The following is a 19126-nucleotide window of genomic DNA, read 5'->3' as shown; positions in this document are numbered from 1 at the left end:
GGTTACAGCAAACGTCACTTACAGGTTGCTTGCATTCAACATCTTCAGAACTTGACACGCATCCATCTCCTTCAGCGGCTGCTGCCATCATGCCACTGATGCTGATGTTCAGCGCCACCCACTTCTCAGGCATGTCGCGGGGCGAGCTGCGCCAACACACGCAGGGGAGGGCGAGTTGTGCTATCACGTGGAGGCATGGGTGAGCACCCGCAGCGAGCTATGTTGGCACGCGCAAGCATCCGCAAGGGGGCAAGCACCCACGGCGAACTGCACTGGCACGCGTAAGCATCCGCGACGTGAGGGCGAACTGCGCCGGCGTGTGCAGACATGGATGAGCGCCGGCGGAGAGCTGCAGTGACGAGGGCGAGTTGCCACGGCGCGCGCAGCCATGGGCGAGCACCGGCGGTGACTTGCGGTCTCTCGCTCAGGCGTGGTCAAGCTAGGGCAACGAGTTGGGTAGCTCGTGCGGGCATCAACGAGGTACGGCGGCGAGCGACCATGACGACACGAACAAGCTAGCCTCAGAGCAATCCGATACAGAGCAGACTACAAGCAGATTGGATAAGGTAGAAAAACACAAGGGTACTTTGGTCCTTTCAGGTGCCAGAAAATTGAAAAGAAAAAGGAAAGTAATTGAAAAAGGAAAAATGGCATGATAATCAAAGTGTACAGGAATTAGGTGGCATTTTTACGAAGCCAATGTTGAGAGTGGCATTTTTGCGAAGCCCGATATTGAAAGTGGCAAATAGCCGATTTTCTCAGGTAATATCTAGGTAGTACATCATAAGGTACAAACTTCCTATATACCTACTTATAATTACTACTGGACTCCCCATATCTATCTATCTATATCTTCTTTTGGTTTGACGGTAACACATATGGCGGAGAACAACCAGCCCAACCCCCGGCCCTTTCTCTCTACCGATCTATAGCGGTATTTTATTATCGCTAACCTCACAGTAATCCATCCGGCGAAAACCTAAAGCAAAAGTAGGAGCAAAATATTCGTCCTAGTTTAAGGTATGCGAGGTGAGTGCGCGTGATAGTGCTTGTACATGGTGGGCAGGGCCGGCAGAGGCGTTTGCTTTCCAACGGAAAATTAACAGGAGATGCAGCTAGCGGCCGCCTCCTCTGCCTCTGCCCTCCCTTTCGTTCGTTAACGTGCGTGCGCCGCGGCGGACGGGCGCGTGGCGGGGGCACGGCTGGGTTGCGGAGACGACCGGAGATGGTGATGATGATTATGGCTTGGTCGTTTGTGCGCAGGGGATACCAGGGCAGCGGCGGAGATGTCCGTTGCGGATGTTGCCGCTGCGGCGGACAAAGGTAAGGAGAAGGTGGAGGAGCCTGTGCCCGCGGCGAGGGCAGCGGGGGGCGGAAATGGGAGGTTCATGGCGTACCCGGCGCGGATGGCGGAGCACAAAAGCGTGGTGGCGGACGCCGCCCTCTTCAGGGCTGAGCTCGAGAAGCTGCACGCGCACATGGGCACAAAACTCAAGTAAGGGATCGGTGGCAACCTTCCTTCCCCTCTATGCATCACCGTTTCACCATTCATGCGCCTGCAATATAATTTCGAGCTGTTCTATATGATGTTTTAATTATCGCTGTTGTTGTTGCATTTATTTTTGTTTTCCTTCAAGTTGGAGATAAATATGGGAGGGGAGAAAGGGAGGTTTGGTGAGACGCGGCAATCTTGATAACGAATTGTGCAAATGCCTGCATTTTTCTTTTTGGACCCGCGTTCGTTTAGTTTACTAATCTGTACTCCCTCCCTTTATATTATGTGGCCCAAATCTGCCAACATGTCTCAAGCCATAAATCTTTTGGTACCGATTACGTAGCTACTTTGTTATCTGCTTTGGTCTGTCTGATAGCTGGCTACGCCTCTGAATATGGGACTATTGTTTCATTCAAATTGGATATTGTCCTTCAGAATAATTATTTTACCAGTTTACCAAGTGGTCTTTGATACACACCAGCTTGTGTTCCTTTCGGGCCTGTCATTTAGCATCACCTCGGCTCATATCATTTTCTGGGTATTCCCCCCTCTTTTATTTCTGTCACATAGGACACCAACCTATTTGGCAGCTTTGCTTATAATTCTGCACTAGCATCACTGAGCATAGTTTGTTTGGTGTATCTCTAACTCTTTTTCACTGTAAGGGTGCCAATTATTGGTGGAAAAGACCTGGATCTTCATCAACTATTTAAGGAAGTTACCTCACGAGGTGGCATTGATAAGGCAAGAAATTAATGGAATTACTTATGTTTAGTGGTTTAAAGTTCCTTTCGGAAGTAGTTTGTCTGGCCATATTTGTTACATTGTGCTGCAACTGTTCTACCCCAGAAAGGTAATATTTAGGATTGTCAGGTGTCATTCAATAGCTGAACTCTGCAGCTAATTATTTAGCCATGTTATGTCACTCGACAAATAACTGACCTACAAATTCTTGAAATAAAAATTTGGCCTACATGAATTGCTGCTACATTAGGGATAAATCAAACTTTGCGTCCATGTAGCAATCACTTAACTAAAATTTTCGTTAGAAACGGAAACTGGGCATGCAATTTTAGTTCATATGAATTCCATTGTTATTACATTGGTAGGTCTTCATCTTATTTTCTCCCAATTTATCCTACGAGGTAACGAAATTCTCACGCATGATTTCTCACTGCTACCTTTCTCTTGCCGCAGTCCAGATATAGTTATCGCATTTTTCATTTAGATGCTTCAAACTTATGCAAGATGCCAATTATTGGGAAAAACAACAGTGCTCATCATACGAGTAGCCCACAAGCAATTCCATTTAGACGAGTAAATTTCATAAAAATCCTTCAAAAACATCAATGATATAAATGTGTTAAAACATGTGGACTGGCTAATGTACCATGTGATTCTAGAACTTGTATAGCATAGAACATGTTTTACAAGAAAAAAAATCTGAATTATGAACACTTGAGCTGGAGCCTGGATTCAGCTAATTGCAAACCGACCTTGCTTGGTGCGTCTGCCTAGGACTTGATTGGTATAAATACCGTATCTGAATCTTTACTACATTTTTGTGTAAGCAGAGATTGTTGTCAAGGAAAAGCAAGTTAAAGCCACGACACTTCAAAATTTGTGGTGTTTTTTTGAATGTATTGTTAGTCATCACTTCATCTGTAAATATGCAAATCAGAAGGTCAGATTGATAACTGTTTGTGTTGCTGCCTCGCACAGGTCAAGGCAGAAAACAGATGGAGAGAAGTAACCGCGTCATTTATTTTCCCTGTGACTGCGACAAATGCTTCTTTTATGTTGAAAAAATACTATATGTCGCTGTTATACCATTTTGAACAGCTCTACTTCTTTGGAGCACAGGGCTGGTATCAACAAGAAAGTGGTGTGTGCAATCTACAGAATTCCGTGTTCTAGTTCTGACTGTCGCTTTCTTGCCATTACTCAGACCATGTTTTTACCGCAGATCCCAGATCACTGCCTTGCATAGAAGTGAGAGCTGAAACACAAAACACTGACAAAAGAAAAAGGGCCACCAATGCCTCTTCAGGTTAGTTTCAGTCAACTCATCTTCTTTAGGCCTCTCCCTCTCCAGTGTGGCGTTATCTCTTCACCCTCCATCTCAGATTTTTGTCCGTGGCATAGAGTTTGAGGAGGATGAAACCATATCTTATGCTGGATACCATCTCTTCACAAAATCCAACACATCCGTCATTAAATTTTGTACTCACTATTCGATTAGATTCTCTTAACAAAAGTGGGTTCTCATGTACTCCCTCCGTTTTTATTTACTCTGCATATTAGCTTTGTAAACTTTGACCAAGTTTATAGAAAACTTTTAGCTTAGACAATAATAAATCAATACTATTAGATTCATCATTGAATATATTTTCACAATATACATGTGATTGTAAATGTTCATATTGTTTTCTATAAACTCGGTCAAACATTATAAAGTTGGACTTAGGACAAAGCTAATATGCAGAGTAAATAAAAACAGAGGGAGTATTAAATAGTTGGCCTATATGATTCAACGCATTGAGATGGTGAGTAAATTGACATGGCAAGCTTATATACAGCTAATAAGAGACGATCACTGGGACTGGATGTAGCACTCATCAGATACGGATGGGTATGCACGTTTCTGTTAGTTTTTAGAAACCTTGTATCATCATGAGTTCATGATATTGTTACTTACATGATTCACTAATCTTTATTCTAGTTTAGCATGGTTGGTTTGGCATTAATTAGATCTATATATCACTCAGTAGAAGTTCAGTACAAACAGCCACATACATATATTGTGTTCAAATTATATGGAGCTTTCTGAACGACAAACATAGCTAACAAATTGAACGACTTGGAGGTGATTTAAGACTCGAGGAAAGATATTAATATTCATGTGACTAATTTATTTTTCCTTGAACTATTTTAGACCCAGCTTTGGCTTCTGATAATGTCGATGTGGATGTAATAATTGATGGCAAGTTTGAACATGGTTACATTGTAACTGTTATTACGGGATCAAAATCCACAAAAGCAGTCCTTTATAATTACAGTGAGGAACCTGCTCTTACAACTCTGGCACCTACTATGCCCGTAAACAACACTGGTTCGAAGGGTGGACGTAGGCGGAGGCAACGCAGGAAGAAGCTAAGTACAACAGACCCCAGACATCCCAAACCAAACAGGAGCGGCTATAATTTCTTTTTCCAAGACCAGCACAGAAAGCTAAAGCCAGATTATCCTGGCCAGGACAGGCTGATCAGTAAAATGATTGGTGAACGGTGGAACAATCTAAGCCCTGAAGACAAAGCTGTAAGATAGAAAAAATCTATTAAAATCTCAGCTCTACAAATCATCAGCTATTTTGTCATGTGATATGTCCCTTCTGTGATTTTTAATAGGTGTACCAAGAAAGAGGTGTACAGGACAAGGAGAGATACCAGTCTCAGTTGGCTGCTTATAGAGAAGAACTGAGAACAGGCCAGCCTATGAGCAATCCTATGCCTATTATCGGCAATGCACCTATCCAGCAGACATTTCCCCAGACAGAAGTAACTATTGATGAAGTGGACTGCAAGGTCAGTAAAGGAGATATGCTGCTGTCCAATCAAAGGTACAACAACAGTGACGAAGGTGTTGATTCAGGTGGAAAACTTGTTGAAGATGAAGAGTTCAACACGGATACATCTCGTGAGCCTAGCATTGATACCACTGATTCGCCTGGGCTGCTTGATCCTTCTGCTGATGGCGACCGGTTTGAACTTCGCAGGAGGGAGAACCCCAACAAAAATGAGAAACAGAGCACTGCACCTAAATAATGATTGAAAAATGACTTAATGGTACAAGATTGGAAGTAATAAGTTGAAGCGAGCGGCAGGTTATGCCTACTACCTTGGATGTAGGATCAGGTCGATGTCTCATTTTTATTCCTTTTAAATATCAGCATTGTTGTAGAGACTGCTACGGGCTAATTTATGTGGGTAACACTCTATTAGCGCATGAAATGCTGTGGGTTTTTTCTTCAGTTTGGAACAAAGTTGATATGTTGAATTGGCTGGATGGACGATATATGGTTTTGTGTCATTTTGATTTCTTGCTGACATTAGTTTCGGCCTGTAGTATCATCGTAACGCGTTGTAACATGCCTTGACGAACTTGAATTCAGAGGAAATGAACACGAGAGAACTGGATGTACGGTTTTATCTCGCTCAGATGAAGGCTTAGGCACAACCACCTAGAGGGAAACTTGGTGGTACTTGGATTTATCATCATTACAAGATGAAAGCAAAAAAAAAAGGGTAGACGAAAGCAATTGACAAAGCAAATTGCCTATAGACTTTTGCAAACAAGAGAAAAACTATGTCTCATCAACCTGTCTGATTAGAAAAAACAAATGGTGTGTCATTTGAAGTCCTGGGTCGAAGGATATGAGAGTTCCGGTGCAAGCCGTCAAGAGCATTAATTGTTGCATGATGCTCCATGTGTTTGCTCTCTTTCCTAGCTAGTTAGCATGAATTTGAGCTCCTCTTTTAGGCTGCTTTCACACCTAAGCTAGGAGGGATGTTTCTGGTATAAATACCTCTTCCCCCACTTCAGCCACCACTCTTTGGCAATTTGATTTCAGCATAGGTTAGCTAATGTGAACTTGCCTGGTGAGAGGGTAAACTCACGGATTTACAACAACAACCCTTGAGGTTGCTCTTTGGCAATTTGATTTTAGCATAGGTTAGCTAATGTAAACTCGTCTTGTGAGAGGGTAAACTCACTCATTTACAACAGCAGCCCTTGAGGTGGTGACCAGTTCGTGCTTCCAACTTCGTGTGTGGTTGTGTGGATTAAAAACTTGAGTGTGGTTGGGCGAATACTTGTTATTTGTCATTGCATATGTGATAGCTTGCTCCTGTCTCGTCAGGTTGCACTAGTTATTCATTACCTGACAATGTTGTTGGCCGGGATCGAGGGCTTCCTTCCTCCCCTTCAGGTGGTGTTGATTCGTTCGATCAAGCAAATCCTCCGTTAAGATTGGGCAACCCCTGATCATCTTGGCATCATAGTTTCGTTTGACATGGTAGGATCTTGTACCCCTAGTTCAATTCATGTTCTTGTTCATCCTAAAGTCCAAAAATAGCCCCACAAAAAGTTCCTTTACTTAGCCCTTTGTCGTCTTTAATCCGTTATTTAGTGAGTTTTATCAAGTTCTTATCCATTAGATCTTTGTTTTTAGTTGTTGAGAGTTCCCCCATCTATAATTCTTCATTTGCCTCCATTTTTGTGCTCAAATTTCATATCTCATCCTCCACCAATTCTTGCGTATCTTTGTATGGAGTTCATTTTGGATATTGTTGTGCATTTTGGAGAGCCCACACCGTGTCCTTTCCATCCATTATTGTTATATTTCATTCCCACTGTGTGTTCCGGCCACAAAAGTCAGATCTATTCACGTGTCTTTGCTGGAAAGTTTTAACTGCATGTTCTTGTTGTTTAAGCTCACCCTTTATAATTCTCGTGAGACCCACAAAGTGTGTGTCTAGATCCAAGTCACTTGTTGAAAGTTTTTCAGAAAAAGCAAAAAAAAGACAAAAAAGGAAAGAACGATTTGTCCAAAGGAAAGAAAGTGTGCGCTAGAATCAAAAGAAGATACAGATTTGGCACTGTTCTTCACTAATATCTTGAGAAATCCCTGGTTGTGTTGTGAGCTGAAATGTGCCAAGTGTGCAAATTCTTTAATCTGTGTTTTCTAGCAAATCCGATTCCTTGGTGTGAGTTGCATGTTCTACACTTGTATCACATTGAGCAACTAAGGCATTAGATTCTTTTGTGTATGTTTAATTGGTTCAACAAGACCTAGATGGCATATTAGTGTATATTTGCTACATATATAACCCACCTAAGATCCACAAAACTATCCCGCATGTGCAACCCTTGACTTGTATTCGCTTGATTACCACTCTTTGTCTACCAACCACTGGCACCACGGTTGAGCATGATTTTGCTCTCACTTGGAAGGTACAAGAGCTTTGGTTGGTAAGTGATAGTGAGTTCGAGTTGTTACACACATATATTCTTGTAGAAAGGGCTTTGCACAACTAACCATGGCAGATCGTGAGTATGTGGAACTTCCTTTCTATGGAAGTGCTGACCCAGAGGAGTTCCTTGAATGGGTACAATTCATGGATTTGGAGTTGAGGAAATTTCCAGAATCAAAACGAATGCTTCGAGTAATAATGGAATTTGAAGATTATGCTTGCAAGTGGTGGAAGTACCACCGCAAAAGCAGATTTGTAAGAACATGGGTGGAGTTGAAGGAGATCATGAGGAAAGGAGTTTGTACCAACACGATATGAAGAATATTTATTTCGTCACAAGAAAAACATTAAGCAAGGTTTCTGATATGTCCAAGCCTACTATGATGAGTTGAAAGTTGCAATGTATGTTGCAAATGTTTTGGATACATCTGCAACACACGCATATTTTTAAAAAATGGTGTGAACCGTGATGTGGCTGCTATAGATTGAAATATGTTGGACGCATGCAAGACCTTGTGACTTATGCCATAGTTGAAGAACGGAGAATTCGGGAAGAACGTGCATGTCCATTCAACATGAGTATCCAGTCCCCTTCATGAATCAGTCGTGTGAAGAAGCTAAGCTGTGAAGAGAACAAGATGGAGTATGGGTCATTCACTGCAAGTAAGCAGATTTGTGATGAGAAAAAGGTGCTTGCATCACAAGAAAAGAGCATCACTATTTGTCAAAATTCTATAGTGACCAATGCACACCAAATCCCAAGCAAGCATGAGAGCCACATAGCCAAAATGTGTGAGAGTGATATTATAAAAAGTGAGTTGTCTGATTCCACTAAAAGTGAGAATGAGATCCCCACAATAAGGAGTTTGAAAGATACATCAAAGGATATCAGGCTATTTTCTGATATAAAATGTGAGGATTTTGAAACTAACATAACCCTTTCTATTCCTTGCATTATTCCATGCAATGTACAGGCTTGCGTTGACGAAGGGCAATCTGGTGCTAATTCACTTTCCCAGTATATGGAGGACCAAGAAGAGAAGCAAACCAGAGTTGATGATTCACCATGTGCTCGGGAGGAGCAATGGCTTGATCAAGAAAAGGAAGATGGTATTGAAGTAAGATTACAACAAGAGCAAGGGGATGATTGTAAGTATAACCCATCTGCAACAATGCATTCTATGATTGCTAGGTCTACTATGCCTGAACCATTGGATAACATGAATACCTATAATTTGGATTATCTGAAATTAGCAAGACATGTAGAAATGGATGATGGAATATCTCATGTTCATGATTTATATTGTGTCATGCTTGCTAAACCTATTCAAATGAGTTGTCATATCACAAACATTTTTGAAATCACACATTCAAACTCATTATAAAACCTACACCTACAACTTTAAGTTTAATTTGGTTGGAGATTATGGTATTGGTGGGAAGTTTGTTATGAACAAATATGCATTTCTTGCAATGGACTTCGAAAACTGAAAGATAATCATGTGGGAAACCATTCTAATGTGGATTTTTTGTCATGTGATAAGAAATTGTATGTTTGCGGTGAATGTGTCATATGTCGCCAACGTATCTATAATTTTTGATTGTTGCATGCTATTATATTATCAATCTTGGATGTATTATATGTATTATTATGCTATTTTATATCATTTTTGGGACTAACCTATTAACCTAGTGCCTAGTGCCAGTTGCTATTTTTTCCCTTGTTTTTGTCTTTACAGAAAATCAATACCAAACGGAACGAAACTTTTTGATGACTTTTCTTGGACCACAAGATACCCTAGAAGCTTCGGGAGGAGGCCAGGAGAGCCACATGATGGCCACAAGCTCGGAGGGCGCGCTAGGGGGCGCCCCCAAGCTTGTGGGCCCCACGTGGCACTTCCAGCCCTATTTTTTCTTCTATAAACACCCAAATATTCTCCGTAGACCAGATGGCACACAAAAAAGACGTTTCCGCCACCGCAAGTTTTTGTCTTCGTGAGATCCCATCTGGAGACCTTCTTGCTACTATACCGGAGGGGGATTCGACCGCGGAGACTTCTACATCAACCTTGCTGCCCTTCCGATGATGTGTGAGTAGTTTACCACAGACCTACGGGTCCATAGCTAGTAGCTAGATGTATTCTTCTCTCTCTTTGGTCTTCAATACAATATTCTCCTCGATGATCTTGGAGATCTATTTGATGTAATCTTCTTTTGCGGTGCGTTTGTCGAGATCCGATGAATTGTGGGTTTATGATCAGATTCTCTATGAATATTATTTGAGTCTTCTCTGAACTCTCTTATCCATGAATTATATAGCTTATTATTTCTCTCCGATCTATTGATTTGGTTTGGTCAACTAGATTGATTTTTCTTGCAACGGGAGAGGTGCTTTGTAATGGGTTCAATCTTGCGGTGCCTATTCCCAATGACAGAAAGGGACATGACACATATTTGTACTGTTACCATTAAGGATGAAAATATGGGGTTTGTTCATATTGATTGGATCTATCCCTTTACATCATGTCATCTTGCTTAAGGCGTTACTCCGTTCTTGTTAACTTAATACACTAGATGCACGCTGGATAGCGGTCGATGTGTGGAGTAATAGTAGTAGATGCAGGCAGGAGCCGGTCTACTTTTCAAGGACGTGATGCCTATATACATGATCATTGCCTTAGATATCGTCATAACTATGCGCTTTTCTATCAATTGCTCAACAGTAATTTGTTTACCCACCGCATGTGTTTTTTCAAGAGAGAAGCCTCTAGTGAAAACTATGGCCCCCGGGTCTATCTTTTATCATATTATTTTTAGATCTATAAAATCAAAGACAAAAAATACCTTGCTGCAATTTATTTACTTTTATTTTATTTCACACTTTACTTATCTTCTATATATATCACTATCAGATCTCATCCTTGCAAGTAACCATGAAGTGATTAACAACCCCTTCATCGCGTTGGGTGCAAGTATTTGTTTGTTTGTGTAGGTGCAATTGTTGGAGACTTGTGTGTTCCTCCTACTGGATTGATACCTTGGTTCTCAACTAAGGGAAATACTTATCTCTACTTTGTTGCATCACCCTTTCCTCTTCAAGGGAAAAATCAACGCAAGCTCAAGAAGTAGCAGGGAGAATTTCTAGCACCGTTGCCGAGGGGGGGGGGGAGGTCTACATCAATCCTACCAAGTACCCATCATAAACTTTCATCTCTTGAATTTACATTATTCACCATTTGCCTCTCTTTTTCCTCTCCCCTACTTCTAAAACATTTTCAGAAAAACACAAAAATATTTTCCTTTTTATTTTCCCTTTTTGTTTGCCTTTATGTCTTACTTGGTTTGTTTGCTCGTTTGCTTGGCATAATTGTATGTTTATTCCAAATCAGAAAGAAAAAAGTTTATGGATCCCCATCCACTTGCAAATCTTTTTAAAAGATCCAATTATGATGAACCAATTGCTAGTGAGTTGAGTGCACTAGATTATCTTTATGAAGTTTTGCTTGAAATTCATGAATCTAAAAATTATGAAGTGTTAAAAGAAGAAATTTATGAAGTGATTCACAATAGCTCCTTGAGTGAAAATCATGATTGCAATCGTGTTATTATAAATTCTATTAATGTCAATTGTGATAATAATATGCAAAACCCCAACCTTGGGGATGCTAATTTTGATATACCCACTACTTATTGCAATGATCATGATTGGGGTGATTCTTCCTATGATCATGAAAATTTAATGAAGCCTCATGATGAATTTGTCTGCGATAATAGTGAAAGTGGGTTTATAGGAGTTCCAACTTTAGGTAATAATGATCCCACTACTTTGGAGAATGATCAATCTTATGATTTTTTTGATAAAAGTGGGCTTGAAGAGGTCATGACTTTATTTGATGACAATCCCACTATTTTGGAAGAGTGTCAACTTTATATGTAGGTGGAACAATTAGAGAATATGTTATGTGATAGCTATATTGTTGAGTTTGAATATGATCCCACATGCAATTATTATGAGAGAGGAAAATATGGTTGTAGAAATCCTCATGTTACTAAATTACCTCTCTTCATGTTGAGATTGCTATCGTTTCCTTTTTCTTCCTTGCACATACTAGATATTGCTTATCTTGATAATTTGTTTGGTTATAAAATGTGTATGAATAGGAAGTATGTTAGACTTAAATGTGATTTTCACATGCTATATGATGCTCTTTTTGTGCTTCAACTCTTGTCTTCCATGTGAGCATCTTTAAAATTATCAATGCATAGCTAAAAGGCTTTAAAGAAAAGCACTTGTTGGGAGACAACCCAATATTTTTTCTTTCTATTTTTATGTGTATATACCATTATACTTATGTTATGATGGTGTTCTTCTGTTTAAATTAGTGTTTGTGCCAAGACCTTTGGGATGGTTTGGGATATTGTTGATTTGATTCTGTGAAAAAACATAAACTTTTACGTCCAGTAGAAGATTTGTTAAAAATCACTAGAGCGATGAAAACTTATGAATTTTTACACTTTATTAACATACAATTTTCCCATGTTTCCATAATTTTTTCGAATTTTTGGAGTTACAGAAGTTTGGCTAAAGTCCAGATTACTACAGAATGTTCTGTTTTTGACAGATTCTGTTTTCATTGTGTTGTTCACCTGTTTTGATGAATCTATGGGTTGTATCGGGGAGTATGAACCATGGTGAAGTTAGAGTACATTAGATATATTGCAAATATGAAATTGTAATGAGTTTACAACAATACCTAAAAGTGGTGATTTGCTTTATTTCACTAACGTATCTCACGAGTTTTCTGTTGAGTTTTGTGTTGTGAAGTTTTCAAGTTTTGTGTGAAGTTTCGATGGGCTAAGGAATAAGGAGTGGAAAGAGCCTACGCTTGGGGATGCCCAAGGGACCCCAAGGTAATATTCAAGGACAAACAAGCGTCTAAGCTTGGGGATGCCCCGGATGGCATCCCCACTTTTGTCTACAATCCATCGGTAAATTACTTGAGGCTATATTTTTATTCACCACATGATATGTGTTTTGCTTGGAGCGTCTTGCATTATATGAGTCTTTTTTTGATTTTTAGTTTGCCACAATCATCCTTGTTGGACACACCTTTTGAGAGGGACACAGATTAATTGTGATTTTTTTAGAATACTCTATGTTCTTCACTTATATTTTTTGAGCTAGGTAGTTGCTCCAGTGCTTCACTTATATGTTTTAGAGCACGATGGTGGTTATATTTTAAAGAAATTGATGAAGTCTCATGCTTCACTTATATTATTTTGAGAGTCTTATAAATTGTATGGAATTTTCTTAGGTTATGAATTTAGTCCTAATATGATGGGTATTCAAGAGAGATATAATAAAAACTTTCATTAAGATCATTGCATGAGAAGTTTGATTCCTCGATATAAAGATGGTGATATTAGAGTCATGATAGTGAGTAATTGTGGTTTAGTAAGAATATTTGTGTTAAGATTTGTGATTCCCGAAGCATGCATGTATGGTCTCTCGTTATGCTATGAAATTGTAACATGATTTATTATTAATTGTCTTCCTTATGAGTGGCGGTCGGGGACGAGCAATGGTCTTTTCCTACCAATCTATTGAAGGAAATATGCCCTAGAGGCAACAATAAAGTTGTTATTTATATTTCCTTATATCATGATAAATGTTTATTATTCATGCTAGAATTGTATTAACCAGAAACTTAGTACATGTGTGAATACATAGACAAAACAGAGTGTCCCTAGTATGCCTCTACTTGACTAGCTCGTTAATCAAAGATGGTTAAGTTTCCTGACCATAGACATGTGTTGTCATTTGATGAACGAGATCACATCATTAGGAGAATGATGTGATGGACAAGACCCATCCGTTAGCTTAGCATTATGATAGTTGAGTTTTATTGCTATTGCTTTCTTCATGACTTATACATGATCCTCTATCTACGAGATTATGGAACTCCCGAATACCGGAGGAACACCTTGTGTGCTATCAAACGTCACAACGTAACTGGCTGATTATGAAGATGCTCTACAGGTGTCTCCGATGGTGTTTGTTGAGTTGGCATAGATCAATATTAGGATTTGTCACCCCGTGTATCAGAGAGGTATCTTTGGGCCCTCTCGGTAATGCTCATCACTATAAGCCTTACAAGCAATGTGACTAATGAGTTAGTTGCAGGATGATGCATTACGGAACGAGTAAAGAGACTTGCCGGTAACGATATTGAACTAGGTATGATGATACCGTCGATCGAATCTCAGGCAAGTAACATACCGATGACAAAGGGAATGACACATGTTGTTATGCGGTTTGACCGATAAAGATCTTCGTAGAATATGTAGGAGCCAATATGATCATCTAGGTTCCGCTATTGGTTATTGACCGGAGATGTGTCTCAGTCATGTCTACATAGTTCTCGAACCCGTAGGGTCCGCACGCTTAACGTTCGATGACGATTTGTATTATGAGTTATGTCATTTGATGACCAAAGTTTGTTCGGAGTCCCGGATGAGATCACGGGCATGACGAGGAGTCTCAAAATGCTCGAGAGGTAAAGATTCATATATAGGACGATGGTATTTGGACACCGGAAGTGTTTCGGGTGATACCGGGTCACCGAAAGGGGTTCCGGGCAACCACCGGCGACGATATGGGCTTAATTGGCCAAGTAAGGGAACACACCTGCCCACAAGGGGCTCCTGCACCCCCTATAGGGCCAGCCACGTGGGGAGAAAGGGAAAGGAGAGGAGGAAAAGGAAAGTATGAAGGACTCCTACTTCCTGCCCCTCCCCCCTCCTTCCTTTCCCCCTGTCCAAATATGGCAAGGGGGTGGCGAATTGGACTAGGGGACCAAGTAGGATTCCTCCTACTTGGTCGCTCCCTAGGCTGCCTCCCTCCCTCTCCCTCCTTTATATACGTGGGGAGGGCACCACTAGAATTCCTCCTACTTGGTAATGCTCATCACTATAAGCCTTGCAAGCAATGTGACTAATGAGTTAGTTGCGGGATGATGCATTACAGAATGAGTAAAGAGACTTGCCGGTAACGAGATTGAACTAGGTATGATGATACCGACAATCGAATCTCGGGCAAGTAACATACCAATGACAAAGGGAATGACGTATGTTGCTATGCGGTTTGACCGATAAAGATCTTCGTAGAATATGTAGGAGCCAATATGAGCATCCAGGTTCCGATATTGGTTATTGACCGGAGATGTGTCTCGGTCATGTCTACATAGTTCTTGAATCCGTAGGGTCCGCACGCTTAACGTTCGATGACGATTTGTATTATGAGTTATGTGATTTGATGATTGAAGTTTGTTAGGATTCCCAAATGAGATCACGGACATGACGAGGAGTCTCGAAATGGTTGATAGGTAAAGATTCATATATAGGACGATGGTATTTGGACATCGGAAGTGTTTCAGGTGATACCGGGTCACCGGAAGGGGTTCCGGGCAACCACCGGCAAAGATATGGGCTTAATGGGCAAAGTAAGGGAACACACGAGCCCACAAGGGGCTGCTGCGCTCCCTATAGGGCCATCCACGTGGGGAGAAAGGGAAAGGAGAGGAGGAAAAGGAAAGTATGAAGTAGGACTCCTACTTCCTTCCCCCCCCTCCTTCCTTTCCCCCTATCCAAATATGGTAAGGGGTGCCGAATTGGACTAGGGGCCCAAGTAGGATTCCTCCTACTTGGGAGCGCCCTAGGCTGCCTCCCTCCCTATCCCTCCTTTACATACATGGGGAGGGCGCCCCTAGAACACACATCAATTGTTCCTAGCCGTGTGCGGTGCCCCCCTCCAAAGTTAACACCTCGGTCATATCGTCGTAGTGCTTAGGCAAAGCCCTGCACCGGTAACTTCATCATCATTGTCGGCACGCCGTCGTGCTGATGGAACTTTCCCTCGTCCTCAACTGGATCAAGAGCTCGAGGGACGTCATCGTGCTGAACGTGTGCTGAACACGGAGGTGCCGTACGTTCGATACTTGGATCGGTTGGATCGTGAAGACGTTCGACTACATCAACCATGTTACTAAATGCATCTGCTTTTGGTCTACGAGGGTACGTGGACACACTCCCCCCGCTCGTTGGTATGCTTCTCCTAGATAGATCTTGCGTGATCGTAGGATTTTTTTGAAATACTACGTTCCCCAACAGTGGCATCCGAGCCAGGTCTATGCGTAGATGTTATATTCACGAGTAGAACACAAAGATTTGTGGGCGATAATAGTCATACTGCTTACCAGCAACGTCTTACTTTGATTCGGTGGTAAAACTTGCAACAACAAAGTAGAGGACGTCTAACTTATTTTTGCAGGGCATGTTGTGATGTGACATGGTCAAGACGTGATGAGATATAAATTGTTGTATGAGATGATCATGTTTTGTTAAAGTTATCGGCAACTGGCAGGAGCCTTATTGTTGTCTCTTTATTGCATGAGATGCAAGCGCCATATAATTGCTTTAATTTATCGCTATGCGATAGCAATAGTTGCAAAAGCAATAGTTGGCGAGACGACCATGTGACGACACGTTGATAGAGATCAAGATGATGGAGATCATGGTGTCATGCCGGTGACGATGGAGATCATGACAGTACTTAGGAGATGGAGATCAAAGGCACAAGATGATGATGGCCATATCATATCACATATTTTGATTGCATGTTATGTTTATCTTCTATGCATCTTATTTTTCTTAGTACGACGGTAGCATTATGAGATGACCCCTTACTAAAATTTCAAGGTATAAGTGTTCTCCCTGAGTATGCAAGATATGGGTGCAAGCCAGTTTTGCACACGCAGAATACTCATGTTAAAATTGATGAGCCTAGCATATGCAGATATGGCCTCGGAACACTGAGACCGAAAGGTCGAACGTGAATCATATAGTAGATATGATCAACATAGTGATGTTCACCATTGAAAACTACTCCATCTCACAGGATGATTGGTCATGGTTTAGTTGATATGGATTACATGATCATTTAGATGACCAAAGGGATGTCTATCTAAGTGGGAGTTCTTAAGTAATATGATTAATTGAACTTTAATTTATCATTAACTTAGTCCTGATACTATTTGCAAATTATGTTGTAGATCAATAGCTCGCGTTATAACTCCCCATTTATTTTTGATATGTTCCTAGAGAAAAATAAGTTGAAAGATGATAGTAGCAATGATGCGGACTGGATCCGTGATCTGGGGATTATCCTCATTGCTACACAGAATAATTATGTCCTTGATGCACCGCTAGGTGACGGACCTTTTGCAGGAGCAGATGCACACGTTATGAACGTTTGGCAAGCTCGGTATGATGACTACTTGATAGTTTAGTGCACCATGCTTTACGTCTTAGAACCGAGACTTCAAAAATGTTTTGAATCAAATGGAGCATATGAGATGTTCCAAGAGTTGAAATTCGTATTTCAGTCTCATGCCCGTGTCGAGAGGTATGAGACCTCTGACAAGTACTTTGCCTACAAGATGGAGGAGAATGGCTCAACCAGTGAGAACGTACTCAGAATGTCTAGGTAGTACAATCGCTTTAATCAAGTGGGAGTTAATCATCCAGATAAGATAGTGATTGACAGAGTTCTCTAGTCAGTATCACCAAGTTATTGGAACTTCGTGATGAACTATAATATGCAAGGGATGACGAAAACGATTCCCCGAGCTCTTCGCGATGCTGAAATTGGCGAAGGTAGAAATCAAGAAAAGCATCAAGTGTTGATGGTTGACAAGACCACTAGTTTGAAGTAAAAGGGCAAGGGAAAGAAAGGGAACTTCAAGAAGAATGACAAGCAAGTTGCCACTCCCATGAAGAAGCCCAAAGCTAGACCCAAGCCTAAAACTGAGTGCTTCTACTGCAAAGGAAATGGTCATTGGAAGCAGAACTGCCCCAAAACTTGGCGGATAAGAAGGATGGCAAAGTGAACAAAAGTATATATGATATACATGTTATTGATGTGTACTTTACTAGTATTCATAGTAGCCCCTCTGTATTTGATACTGGTACAGTTGCTATGATTAGTAACTTGAAATAGGAGTTACAAAATGAACAGAGACTAGTTGAGGGCATGCAAGGTGACGATGTGTGTTGGAAGTGATTCCAAGGTTGATAAGATCACCATCGCACACTCCCTTTACCTTCGGGATTAGTGTTGAACCTAAAATAGATGTTATTTGGTGTTTGCGTTGAGCATAATATGATTGGATCATGTTTATTGCAATACGGTTATTCATTTAAGTCAAAGAATAATTGTTATTTTGTTTACATGAATAAAACCTTCTATGGTCATACACCCAAGGTGAATGGTTTATTGAATCTCGATCGTAGTGATACACATATTCATAATATTGATGCCAAAAGATGCAAAGTTGATAATGATAGTGCAACATATTTGTGGCACTGCCGTTTAGGTCATATTGGTGTACAACGCATGAAGAAACTCCATGCTGATAGACTTTTGGAATCACTTGATGCTTGCGAACCATTCCTCATGGGCAAGATGACTAAGACTCCGTTCTCTGGAACAATGGAGCAAGCCACTAAATTATTGGAAATAATACATACCGATGTATGCGGTCCGATGAATGTTGAGGCTCGCAGCGGGTATCATTATTTTCTGACATTCACACATGATTTGAGCAGATATGGGTATATCTACTTAATGAAACATAAGTCTGAAACATTTGAAAACTTCAAAGAATTTCAGAGTGAAGTAGAAAATCATCGTAACAAGAAAATAATGTTTCTATGATCTAATCACAGAGGCTAATATTTGAGTTAAGAGTTTGGTCTTTATTTGAAACAATGTGAAATAGTTTCGCAACTCACGCCACCTGGAACACCACATCGTAATGGTGCGTCCGAACATTGTAACCGCACTTTATTAGATATGGTGCGATCTATGATGTCTCTTACCAATTTACCACTATCATTTTGGGGTTATGCATTAGAGACAACTGCATTCACGTTAAATAGGGCACCTTCTAAATCCGTTGAGATGACACAGTATGAATTGTGGTTTGGCAAGAAACCTAAGCTGTTGTTTCTTAAAGTTTGGGGTTGTGATGCTTATGTGAAAAAGCTTCAGCCTGATAAGCTCAAACCCAAATCAGAGAAATGCGTCTTCACAGGATACCCAAAAGAAACTGTTGGGTAACCTTTTATCACAGATCCGAAGGCAAGAATCTTTGTTGCTAAGAATGGATCCTTTCTAGAGGAGTTTCTCTCAAAAGAAGTGAGTGGGAGGAAAGTAGAACTTGATGAGGTAGTTGTACCTTCTTCCGAATTGGAAGGTAGTTCATCACAGAAATCAGTTCCAGTGATTCCTACACCAATTAGTGAGGAAGCTAACGATGATGATCATGAAACTTCAGATCAAGTTACTACCGAACCTCGTAGGTCAACCAGAGTATGGTCTGCACTAGAGTGGTACGGTAATCCTTTCTGGAAGTCATGTTACTAGACCATGACGAACCTACGAACTACGAGGAAGCGATGATGAGCCCAGATTCCACGAAATGGATTGAGGCCATGAAATCTGAGATGGGATCCATGTATGGACTTTGATTGACTTTCC

The 19126-nt window shown here is 40.8% G+C and overlaps 1 protein-coding gene across 3 annotated transcripts; it reads left to right on the top strand.

The window, feature by feature from the left end:
- Positions 1-813: 813 nt before the first annotated feature.
- Positions 814-5584, top strand: LOC125513514 (high mobility group B protein 9). Of its 3 annotated transcripts, none has more exons than XM_048678643.2 (7): positions 814-1029; positions 1264-1495; positions 2161-2239; positions 3218-3380; positions 3462-3545; positions 4431-4813; positions 4903-5584. In XM_048678643.2, exons 1-7 carry the CDS (start codon positions 1023-1025, stop codon positions 5317-5319), a joined length of 1365 nt encoding a protein of 454 aa, XP_048534600.2. In that variant the 5' UTR covers positions 814-1022; the 3' UTR covers positions 5320-5584. The 3 variants fall into 3 exon arrangements, with proteins under 3 accessions (XP_048534600.2, XP_048534601.2, XP_048534602.2); XM_048678644.2 differs by having other exon boundaries at positions 850-1020; XM_048678645.2 differs by lacking the exon at positions 814-1029 and adding an exon at positions 1036-1161.
- The last annotated feature ends 13542 nt before the right edge of the window (positions 5585-19126 follow it).

This window comes from Triticum urartu, chromosome 6A (assembly GCF_056163025.1).
Source record: "Triticum urartu cultivar PI428250 chromosome 6A, HENAU_Tu73, whole genome shotgun sequence".
Classification (NCBI taxonomy): domain Eukaryota; kingdom Viridiplantae; phylum Streptophyta; class Magnoliopsida; order Poales; family Poaceae; genus Triticum; species Triticum urartu.
Note: the sequence above shows the minus strand (reverse complement) of the source record. Positions and strands in the feature narration are given on the sequence as shown.